This window comes from Salmo salar, chromosome 05 (assembly GCF_965601325.2).
Source record: "Salmo salar chromosome 05, fSalSal1, whole genome shotgun sequence".
Classification (NCBI taxonomy): domain Eukaryota; kingdom Metazoa; phylum Chordata; class Actinopteri; order Salmoniformes; family Salmonidae; genus Salmo; species Salmo salar.
In genome coordinates, this window is record NC_138295.1 from 15541530 (window position 1) to 15554056 (window position 12527).

Consider the following 12527-nt stretch of genomic DNA (forward strand, 5'->3'; position numbering starts at 1 on the left):
TTTGAAGGAGTGTGGTGTCAGACTGACTGATCAGCAGGTGTATATTGATCAGGTAATGTGTTTTTGAAGGAGTGTGGTGTCAGACTGACTGATCAGAAGGTGTATATTGATCAGGTAATGTGTTTTTGAAGGAGTGTGGTGTCAGACTGACTGATCAGCAGGTGTATATTGATCAGGTAATGTGTTTTTGAAGGAGTGTGGTGTCAGACTGACTGATCAGCAGGTGTATATTGATCAGGTAATGTGTTTTTGAAGGAGTGTGGTGTCAGACTGACTGATCAGCAGGTGTATATTGATCAGGTAATGTGTTTTTGAAGGAGTGTGGTGTCAGACTGACTGATCAGAAGGTGTATATTGATCAGGTAATGTGTTTTTGAAGGAGTGTGGTGTCAGACTGACTGATCAGCAGGTGTATATTGATCAGGTAATGTGTTTTTGAAGGAGTGTGGTGTCAGACTGACTGATCAGCAGGTGTATATTGATCAGGTAATGTGTTTTTGAAGGAGTGTGGTGTCAGACTGACTGATCAGCAGGTGTATATTGATCAGGTAATGTGTTTTTGAAGGAGTGTGGTGTCAGACTGACTGATCAGCAGGTGTATATTGATCAGGTAATGTGTTTTTGAAGGAGTGTGGTGTCAGACTGACTGATCAGCAGGTGTATATTGATCAGGTAATGTGTTTTTGAAGGAGTGTGGTGTCAGACTGACTGATCAGCAGGTGTATATTGATCAGGTAATGTGTTTTTGAAGGAGTGTGGTGTCAGACTGACTGATCAGAAGGTGTATATTGATCAGGTAATGTGTTTTTGAAGGAGTGTGGTGTCAGACTGACTGATCAGAAGGTGTATATTGATCAGGTAATGTGTTTTTGAAGGAGTGTGGTGTCAGACTGACTGATCAGCAGGTGTATATTGATCAGGTAATGTGTTTTTGAAGGAGTGTGGTGCAGACTGACTGATCAGCAGGTGTATATTGATCAGGTAATGTGTTTTTGAAGGAGTGTGGTGTCAGACTGACTGATCAGAAGGTGTATATTGATCAGGTAATGTGTTTTTGAAGGAGTGTGGTGTCAGACTGACTGATCAGAAGGTGTATATTGATCAGGTAATGTGTTTTTGAAGGAGTGTGGTGTCAGACTGACTGATCAGAAGGTGTATATTGATCAGGTAATGTGTTTTTGAAGGAGTGTGGTGCAGACTGACTGATCAGAAGGTGTATATTGATCAGGTAATGTGTTTTTGAAGGAGTGTGGTGTCAGACTGACTGATCAGAAGGTGTATATTGATCAGGTAATGTGTTTTTGAAGGAGTGTGGTGTCAGACTGACTGATCAGAAGGTGTATATTGATCAGGTAATGTGTTTTTGAAGGAGTGTGGTGTCAGACTGACTGATCAGAAGGTGTATATTGATCAGGTAATGTGTTTTTGAAGGAGTGTGGTGTCAGACTGACTGATCAGAAGGTGTATATTGATCAGGTAATGTGTTTTTGAAGGAGTGTGGTGTCAGACTGACTGATCAGAAGGTGTATATTGATCAGGTAATGTGTTTTTGAAGGAGTGTGGTGTCAGACTGACTGATCAGCAGGTGTATATTGATCAGGTAATGTGTTTTTGAAGGAGTGTGGTGTCAGACTGACTGATCAGCAGGTGTATATTGATCAGGTAATGTGTTTTTGAAGGAGTGTGGTGTCAGACTGACTGATCAGAAGGTGTATATTGATCAGGTAATGTGTTTTTGAAGGAGTGTGGTGTCAGACTGACTGATCAGCAGGTGTATATTGATCAGGTAATGTGTTTTTGAAGGAGTGTGGTGTCAGACTGACTGATCAGAAGGTGTATATTGATCAGGTAATGTGTTTTTGAAGGAGTGTGGTGTCAGACTGACTGATCAGCAGGTGTATATTGATCAGGTAATGTGTTTTTGAAGGAGTGTGGTGTCAGGACTGACTGATCAGCAGGTGTATATTGATCAGGTAATGTGTTTTTGAAGGAGTGTGGTGTCAGACTGACTGATCAGAAGGTGTATATTGATCAGGTAATGTGTTTTTGAAGGAGTGTGGTGTCAGACTGACTGATCAGAAGGTGTATATTGATCAGGTAATGTGTTTTTGAAGGAGTGTGGTGTCAGACTGACTGATCAGAAGGTGTATATTGATCAGGTAATGTGTTTTTGAAGGAGTGTGGTGGGATGAATGTGTCAAGTTTTGAAGGTCTTTTGCAGCTCATTCCAGTCATTGGTGGCAGAACACTGAAATGACTGATGTCCACAGGAAGTGCTGTCTTTAGAATAACCAGCCCTACATGTAGCAGAGAGCAGGTTGCTGTTGGTGGAGGGGTCTAGTGTTGCGTAGGTAAAGAGAGCCAGTTGACCAGGCTGTAAAGGTCAGTGATGAAGGGGGCGCTGGTAACAAAGCGGATGGCAGTGTGGTAAAGTACATCTAGTTTGAGGGAGGTTTTGGGGACTTTAAACCACATTGCCGTTGTCCAGGATTGGCAGTATGTTGATTGTTCCAAGGCTGTGCTTGGCAGAGTGGGTGAGGGATGTTTTAGCTGCGGTGGATGTAACTTTACCCTGAAGCTGGGTGAGGTGGGTATGGAATGACAGTGACCGGGACAGCCGTACCAAGATATTTATAGGTGTCAACATTAAGGCTGAGCCCATTTAGTCCACTGGTTGATGGGCTGTTGGTCGACCAACATTTTATTTTGTCGATCAGCGGCAAAAATAAATAAATAATAATTACCTGTCTGAGTGGACTAGTCCGTTGTGGAGGCCGTGGGAATGGTACAGTCCATCACTCTAAGTTATGTGCTACTGAAATTGTACATGGTTATATTACGTCGGCACAAGGGTGTCACACTAATACAATATATAGGCTTACACAACTGATGCCCTTCCTCTCGCCTTGGATAGTTCTGAAACGCGTCAGTGCACTGTTGAAATTACACCTTTTCCTACACCATGTTTCTATGTGCAAAGTTAATCAGCATATTGGTGTAGAGAACAATGCTGTGGAGGCAGCAGAATGAGGAGAAATCAGCCCATGCCTTAAAGGTCCAAGAAAAGTGACGAGAGAGTAAACCAACTTAAATTAAGTCTATAATCAGTAGCCTAACTGTTAAATGTGCCTGGCTTTATAAATCATCCATATACATACAAACATCTCCAGAAATAAGACACATCCTGCTTCTGTTGCCTGTTTGACTGTTTGTTTAGTAGAATACTGATTCAGTGAGCACCAAGAACAACATGTTGGATATTTCTGTTTTACCAAGTCAGTTTTAATCTTTTCTCTGCTCTGATAAGGCATGTACATGTTCCACTGGAACAACCTCTCAGGTATTATATATCATTTATTTACGGTTTACACTTCCAGATTGTCAAATTATATTTATAAAAATAACCCTCCATCTCCTTATTGTTATGATCCTCATTATAATAATAAGTCATGTAATTATCATTAGTAGGCTTATTAGTATAGAAGCCTCCTATAACCACCATGAAGACCTTAAGAGTACATCCTGTTTAGTCTTAATACTGTAACTCACTTACATATGACCCAACACACAGCCCCTCTCTCCTCTCTCCCTGCATGGTGAACATATGACCCAACACACAGCCCCTCTCTCCTCTCTCCCTGCATGGTGAACATATGACCCAACACACAGCCCCTCTCTCCTCTCTCCCTGCATGGTGAACATATGACCCAACACACAGCCCCTCTCTCCTCTCTCCCTGCATGGTGAACATATGACCCAACACACAGCCCCTTTCTCCTCTCTCCCTGCATGGTGAACATATGACCCAACACACAGCCCCTTTCTCCTCTCTCCCTGCATGGTGAACATATGACCCAACACACATCCCCTCTCTCCTCTCTCCCTGCATGGTGAACATATGACCCAACACACATCCCCTCTCTCCTCTCTCCCTGCATGGTGAGCATATGACCCAACACACAGCCCCTCTCTCCTCTCTCCCTGCATGGTGAACATATGACCCAACACACATCCCCTCTCTCCTCTCTCCCTGCATGGTGAACATATGACCCAACACACAGCCCCTCTCTCCTCTCTCCCTGCATGGTGAACATATGACCCAACACACAGCCCCTCTCTCCTCTCTCCCTGCATGGTGAGCATATGACCCAACACACAGCCCCTCTCTCCTCTCTCCCTGCATGGTGAACATATGACCCAACACACAGCCCCTCTCTCCTCTCTCCCTGCATGGTGAGCATATGACCCAACACACAGCCCCTCTCTCCTCTCTCCCTGCATGGTGAGCATATGACCCAACACACAGCCCCTCTCTCCTCTCTCCCTGCATGGTGAGCATATGAATACTCTATATACTGAATACTTCCCTAAGGCACTGTATATGTAAATACTTATGTATGCTACGGTATTGTAACAATCATTCATTCATGTCATCACACAGCATACGAGTCATGATTTGAAATGCAATCAAGTATTTTATTTATAAAATAACAAAGCACCCCTTGAATAATTAGCGTGAACATATAAACCGTTCCATTTTAGAAATGACATTCATGAATGTATTCGACTGGTTTTAGTTGTTATTACGCAAAGGCTTAAAAAAAATATATTTCAAATGTTACAACATTCTGGTATGCTTATAATTAGTTTCCATTGTTCCAAACGGTCAGAGAAGTGATATTGTAATCTAACAGCAGCTGTTTGGCAACATAATATACACGTAGTGCTTTCTCCTTCTTCTTCTTCTCCACTATTTTCTACAGCTAGTCACATTTATTCCACACCTCCAACTTCCCCATTACCTCCCGAGCAACCAGTAAACATTCCCCCATTTTGAGTTTTATTTGTCACATCCTCTGCATCCATTTTGCTGTCATGTGTTCGTAGTTTATAACCAATTTATTGATATGATTATGCTATATGTCTGGCCATATTGGTCACCTGCATGCAATGCTTACATGAGTCCCATAAAGAGAGTTGAGGGAATGTTTCTTTCCTAAACAAATGAGTGTTTTCGGTAACTGAAGTTTCCAGTCAGAAATGGCTGTAATTAATAGCATTACGGACAGGGTGATAAACACTGTTCTGTGGTGGTCGCTGCAGCAGGGAGGAGAGAGAGACGACGGGTGCTAGTCAGTCACTCGCTGTCATTTGTTTTACCCAGCGCGCTACGTCTGAGCCCGGCCCCGCACAATCAAATCAATTGCGGTCGGACTCCCTCTAGTCATTTTTGTCCCTTAATGATTTCATCAGACAGGTTGCTTAAAGCATCAGACACGCTCAGTGCATGTAGTTGATTTTATTAAAATGCATAGGATGTCTATATATGGAAAAATACAAGTTCTAAAGAGCAAACGACTCTCGGTCGACGGATATTTTTTGGGGTGTCATGGACAGCCCTAGTCGACATACTCTAGCTCTGACCCATTCAGGATGAAATGTTAGGAGGGCAGGCAGGTTGAGCTAGTTTTGTTGGTGTTGGTAAGGTCAGAGAAGGCATGTTGTGAGTGGTTGTCAGACCATCTTGAACAATCCTCTGAGAACCCTAGGTCGCTGACTGTTGAACAAGATGTGCTGGTTAACAGAAGGCTTTAGCCAGATGAATATAAACAGCCTCTTAATTCTGCTTGTTGTCAAAAGCCCATGGGATGTTGTTTAGACAGGAAATACAACCATCAACCCCCCAGACCTTAGCCCTCCACTACTTCCCTTGGCCTGCCTGCCCGCCTGGGGCAACGTTGTGAAATCCTTCTGACAGCCAGGTGTTGGCTAAGGTTTGACTCAGTCACACAGGCAGAGGGTAAACTTTTCTGTTGCAAAGATGGTTGCGTTCTGTATGGCTGTGTCTTGTGAACTCTGATCCAGCTTTGCTTGTGAGTGATGTCATCTTTACTTCACTGTTGTGTAGGGCTTGCAAGTTAACAATTTCACTGTACTTATGCATGTGGCAACTACAACTTGAAACTTCTACTTCCACTAATGTAGGTTAGAGGCAAACATCAGGGGGAGAGTTGGGATCATTCTAGCTTGCACTCACTTTCTCCCACATCTCTGGTGTCAACTCGCACACACAGTATTTTGGCTTGGATGGCCTCCCTGGATGGGAAGTGGATCTTGCTCCTTGTGAAATAGGTCCTTCAGTCTAGGCTAACAGAACAAGCAGCGTCCCCGCGTCTCGGTCCTCTCCCTCCCCCGCGTCTCGGTCCTCTCCCTCCCCCGCGTCTCGGTCCTCTCCCTTCCCTGCCACCCTGTAGACCCCATCTATAATTCACCACTAGCTAGCCCCCTAGACACTAGCTAGCCCCGTAGACCAGGGGTGGGTAATTCCAGTCCTTGAGGGCCTGATTGGTGCCACAGTTTTGCCCCAGCTAACACACCTGACCCCAATAATCACCCTAATCATGATCTTCAGCAATGTGATTAATCAGCTGTGTTTGCTAGGGATGGAGAAAGTTTTACACCAATCAGGCCCTCGAGGACTGGAGTTGCCTAACCGTGCCCTAGACACTAGCTAGCCCCGTAGACCAGGGGTGGGTAATTCCAGTCCTTGAGGGCCTGATTGGTGCCACAGTTTTGCCCCAGCTAACACACCTGACCCCAATAATCACCCTAATCATGATCTTCAGCAATGTGATTAATCAGCTGTGTTTGCTAGGGATGGAGAAAGTTTTACACCAATCAGGCCCTCGAGGACTGGAGTTGCCTAACCGTGCCCTAGACGCTAGCTGGCCCCCTAGACGCCAGCTGGCCCCCTGGCCCTTTAGGTAGCACCCTCATCCCTATCTTAGACTAGTCTAGACCCCAGACACTTGGGGTTAGATCTGTGAGGACTGGGTCAGTCGGTTTAGGCAATATGTCTACATTTCCTCCTAGTCTCTCAGGGGGAAAGATGGAGCAGCTCTTACAGTGTGAAGACCTTTTTAACATGTACACATACACTGTACAAAATATAGGTAGACCGATTAGGATTTTTCAACGCCGATACAAATAGCGATTTACTGGAGGACCAAAAAAACGATACCGATTTTAATCAGCCTATTTATTTATTTAGTTATTGATATATATTTGTAATAATGACAATTACAACAATACTGAATGAACACTTATATTTTAACTTAATATAATACATAAATAACATCTATTTAGTCTCAAATAAATAATGAAACATGTTCAATTTGGTTTAAATAATGCAAAAACAAAGTGTTGGAGAAGAAAGTAAAAGTGCAATATGTGCCATGTAAAAAAGCTAACGTTTAAGTTCCTTGCTCAGAACATGAGAACATATGAAATCTGGTGATTTAATATTCCCAGTTAAGAAGTTTTAGGTTGTAGTTATTATAGGACTATTTCTCTCCTATACCATTTGTATTTCATATACCTTTGACTATTGGATGTTCTAATAGGCGCTATAGTATTGCCAGCCTAATCTCAGGAGTTGAATAGTGCTGTGCTTCAAGCATTACGAAGAGCTGCTGGCAAACGCAGTAAAGTTTGAATGAATGTTTACGAGCCTGCTGCTGCCTACCACCGCTCAGTCAGACTGCTCTATCAAATCATCGACTTAATTATAATATAATAAACACAGAATTACGAGCCTTTGATCATTTAATATGGTCAAATCCAACTCATTTTGAAAACGTTTATTCTTTCAGTGAAATACGGAACCGTTCCGTATTTTATTGAACGGGTGCCATCCCTAAGTCTTAAATATTACTGTTACATTGCACAACCTCCGATGTTATGTTATAATTATGTAAAATTCTGGCAAATTATTTCGCAACGAGCCAGGCGGCCCAAACTGTTGCATATACCCTGACTCTGCGTGCAATGAACGCAAGAGAAGTGACACAATTTCCCAAGTTAATATTGCCTGCTAACATGATTTTATTTAAGCTAAATATGCATGTTTAAAAATATATACTTCTGTGTATTGATTTTAACCTGTTAGGGACAGACGTTCCGCTAGCGGAACGCCTCACCAATATCAAATGGTATAGCGTGGCGCGAAATACAAATACCTCAAAAATGCTATAACTTCAATTTCTCAAACATATGACTATTTTACACCATTTTAAAGACAAGACTCTCGTTAATCTAACCACCTTGTCCAATTTCAAAAAGGCTTTACAGCGAAAGCAAAACATTAGATTATGTCAGGAGAGTACCTTGCCAAAAATAATCACACAGCCATTTTCAAAGCAAGCATATATGTCACAAAAACCAAAACCACAGCTAAATGCAGCACTAACCTTTTGATCTTCATCAGATGACACTCCTAGGACATTATGTTATACAATGCATGCATGTTTTGTTCAATCAAGTTCATATTTATATCAAAAACCAGCTTTTTACATTAGCATGTGCTGTTCAGAACTAGCATACCCACCACAAACTTCCAGTGAATTTACTAAATTACTCACGATAAACTTTGACAAAAAACAACAATTATTTTAAGAATTATAGATACAGAACTCCTTTATGCAATCGCGGTGTCAGATTTTAAAATAGCTTTTCGGCGAAAGCGCATTTTGCAATATTCTGAGTACATAGCCCGGCCATCATGGCAAGCTAATTTGACACCCACCAAGTTTGGCCCTCACCAAACTCAGATTTACTCTAAGAAAAATTGGACTACCTTTGCTGTTCTTCGTCAGAATGCACTCCAAAGACTTCTACTTCAACAACAAATGTTGTTTTGGTTCCATATAATCCATAGTTATATTCAAATACCTCCGTTTTGTTTGTGCGTTCAAGTCACTATCCGAAGGGGGACGAGCAAGCGCATTTCGTGACAAAAAATGTCAAAATATTCCATTACCGTACTTCGAAGCATGTCAAACGCTGTTTAAAATCAATTTTTATGCTATTTTTCTCATAAAATAGCAATAATATTCCAACCGGGCGACGTTGTATTCATTCAAAGGCTGAAAGAAAAAAATGGAGTCGTCTCGTGGACGCGCATCTCCAGTGTCATTGTTCCCTGCCTGACCACTCACAAAAACTCCTGCTGTTTTTCACCCAGAGACTGCAGAGACGTCATTGTCTTTCTGGCGCCTTCTGAGAGCCAATGGAAGCCTTAGAGAATGTCACGTTACAGCAGAGATGCTGTATTTTCGATAGAGATGCCACAGAAGGAGAACAAATTGTCAGACAGGGCACTTCCTGTATGGAATCTACTCTGGTTTTGGCCTGCCATATGAGTTCTGTTATACACAGACACCATTCAAACAGTCTTAGAAACTTTAGAGTGTTTTCTATCAAAATCTACTAATTATATGGTTATTGTAGTTTCTGGGCAGGAGTAGTAACCAGTTTAAATCGGGTACGTTTTTTATCCGGCCGTGAAAATTGGGGCATTCCCTGTAGCTCAGGGGCATTCCCTGTAGCTCAGTTGGTAGAGCATGGTGTTTGCAACGCCAGGGTTGTGGGTTCGATTCCCACGGGGGGCCAGCACAGAAAAAAAAATGTATGAAATTGTATGAAATGTATGCATTCACTACTGTAAGTCGCTCTGGATAAGAGCGTCTGCTAAATGACTAAAATGTAAATGTAAAATACTGCCCCCTATCCCAAACAGGTTTTAAGAAAGGCATTGTTTTTTGGAATATTTTATTTTTTAATTTTCCAATTTAGAACATTCAAAACAAAAATGAAAAGATATTAGACAACAATATGAGTGACAGTAACAGACGAGTGTAAAATAATAATTGTTTATACAAAAATACAATAAATAAAAGTCATAATAAAAAAGAATGAGACATTGGATCATATGGTCACCTGTCATATTATACATTACGTGTGAAACATTGTGAGGATTATATAGAGATTCAATCAATGTGATGTGAGGAGATTCTCCATATCGATGTGATGTGAAGGGAGATTCTCCATATCGATGTGAGGGGAGATTCTCCATATCGATGTGATGGGAGGGGAGGGGAGATTCTCCATATCGATGTGATGGGAGGGGAGATTCTCCATATCGATGTGATGGGAGGGGAGATTCTCCATATCGATGTGATGGGAGGGGAGATTCTCCATATCGATGTGATGGGAGGGGAGATTCTCCATATCGATGTGATGGGAGGGGAGATTCTCCATATCGATGTGATGGGAGGGGAGATTCTCCATATCGATGTGATGGGAGGGGAGATTCTCCATATCGATGTGAGGGGAGATTCTCCATGTAGTTAATAAAAGGTTGCCAAATTCAGTAAAATGTCTAACTTATTCCTCAAGCAGTAAGTGATTTCTCCAGTGGGATACAACTATTAACTTCCGATAGCCACATGCAACTGGCAGGGGGAATCCGATTTCCATTTCAATGCAATACATTTCTTGGCAATAGCTGGCAATATTTCTGTTAGCTTTATAGTATGACTTTGCCTAAGATTGGAGTTAGTCAAGTTACCCAGTAGACAGACCTACGGGTCTAAAGGGAATGCAACCCCGTGGATTGAGGATATGGTATCGCATACCCCCTGCCAGAAACCATGTAGTTTTGAACACTGCCAAGTGGAATGGAGGAATATTCCTTCATCTGAGCCACATCTAAAACATAGGGAGGAGATATCAGGGTTGAACTGCAGTCTAGATGGGGTGATATAGAGCTGATGGAGGAAATTAAACTGGATCAGTCTGTATCTGGACTTCAATGTGGAAGTAACACCATCCCTGCATAGGTCACTCCATAGTCCCTCATCAAGATGAATGCCCAGATCTTTTTCCCATCTAAGTCTGGGTTTATCTAGCTCAGGCAGGGGTAATCCTGACATAAGAGCATCGTAAACACGGGGGGGAAAGGCATTGATGTTTATGGTTGGGTACATTCGTGCAACGATTGTGCTTTTGTTAAATCAACACCCGTTTGACGAAGTAGGCTGTGATTCGATGATAAATGAACAGGCACCGCATTGATTATATGCAACGCTGGACAAGCTAGTTAACCTAGTAATATCATCAACCATGTGTAGTTAACTAGTGATTATGTTGAGATTGATTGTTTTTTATAAGTTTAATGCTAGCGAGCAACTTACCTTGGCTTCTTGCTGCACTCGCATAACAGGTGGTCAGCCTGCCACCCAGTCTCCTCGTGGAATGCAAAGTAATCGGCCATGCCGATTAATCTGTCAACCTCTAGTACAAAACATTAGGAACGCCTTCCTAATATTGAGTTGCACCCCCTCTCAGAACAGCCTCAATTAATTGGGGCATGGACTCTACAAGGTGTCGAAAGCGTTCCACAGGGATGCTGGCCCATGTTGACTACAATGCTTCCCACAGTTGTCGACTTGAGTGGTGGACCATACGCTGGCACCTACTACCATAGCCTGTTCAAAGGCACTTCAGTCTGTTGTCTTGCCCATTCACACTCTGTATGTTACACAATCCATGTCTCAATTGTCTCCAGGCTTATCCTTCTTTAACCTGGCTCCTCCCCTTCATCTACACTGATTGAAGTGGATTTAACAAGTGACATCAATAAGCGATCATAGCTTTCACCTGGATTCACCTGGTCAGTCTCATGGAAAGAGCAGGTGTTCCTAATGTTTTGTACGCTCAGTGTATACACCCAAGACAGTGAAGCTTGTCAAATCAGTTTTCCTGACTTGGATCTAACCCATGCTTGTGTTTTCTGTGTTTTTTTTATGAATGCCTCTACTAACCATGGATTGGCTGTGGCTGGACTTGCCTCTACGATCAACTGCCTGGCTTCATTGGTATGGTTTTGCCCCCATGCCTGTGTTTCCTGTGATGACCTTTAACCCGGAAGGCATTGGTAAACTGTCAACTGCGGATGGTAAAGCGTTCGCAGATCCCGAGGTGCTGCGGAGGCTGACGTCGTCAGTGAGCTGTGCCCTGGACGAGGCGGCTGCTGCCCTGACGCGCATGAGAGCAGAGAACACACTCAACGCTGGCCAGGCCGACAAGTATGTATCTACCCCAGTCTGTAAATGAAATCAGTTTGTTGCTCAAATACACATGTTCAGCAGATGTTATTGTGGGTGTAGCAAAATGCTTGTGTTTCTAGCTCCAACAGTGCAGTAATATCTAACAATACACAACAATACACACAAACTTAAAAGAATGGAATTAAAGAATATATAAATATTAGGACGAGCAATGTTGGCGTGGCATTGACTAGAATACAGTAGAATAGAATACAGTGTATATACATATGAGATGAGTAAAGCAAAAATATGTAAACATTATTAAGTGACTAGTGTTCCATTATTAAAGTGACTAGTGGTCCATTATTAAAGTGACTTGTGTTCCATTATTAAAGTGACCAGTGTTCCATTATTGAAGTGGCCAGTGATTTCAAGTCTATTTATGTAGGGCAGAAGCCTCTAAGGTGCAGGGTTACATAGCCATCACATACCTAGTGATGGCTGTTTAACAGTCTGATGGCCTTGAGATAGAAGCTGTTTTTCAATCTCTCGGTTCCAGCTTTGATGCACTTGTACTGACCTCGCCTTCTGGATGATAGCGGGGTGAACAGGCAGTGGCTCGGGTGGTTGTTGTCCTTG

General features: G+C 42.5%; 1 protein-coding gene across 18 annotated transcripts in view; it reads left to right on the forward strand.

The window, feature by feature from the left end:
- The window catches only part of LOC106604312 (ankyrin repeat and KH domain-containing protein 1), a 91806-nt gene that overhangs the window by 36283 nt on the left and 42996 nt on the right, over nt 1-12527 (forward strand). For 16 of the 18 annotated variants that reach the window (XM_082975067.1, XM_082975064.1, XM_082975079.1 and 13 more), the window contains one exon: nt 11771-11927. In XM_082975067.1, the coding sequence (XP_082831193.1) occupies nt 11771-11927 (157 nt within the window). The remainder of the gene's footprint in view (nt 1-11770; nt 11928-12527) is intronic. The other 2 variants (XM_082975076.1, XM_082975077.1) reach the window with 1 other exon arrangement.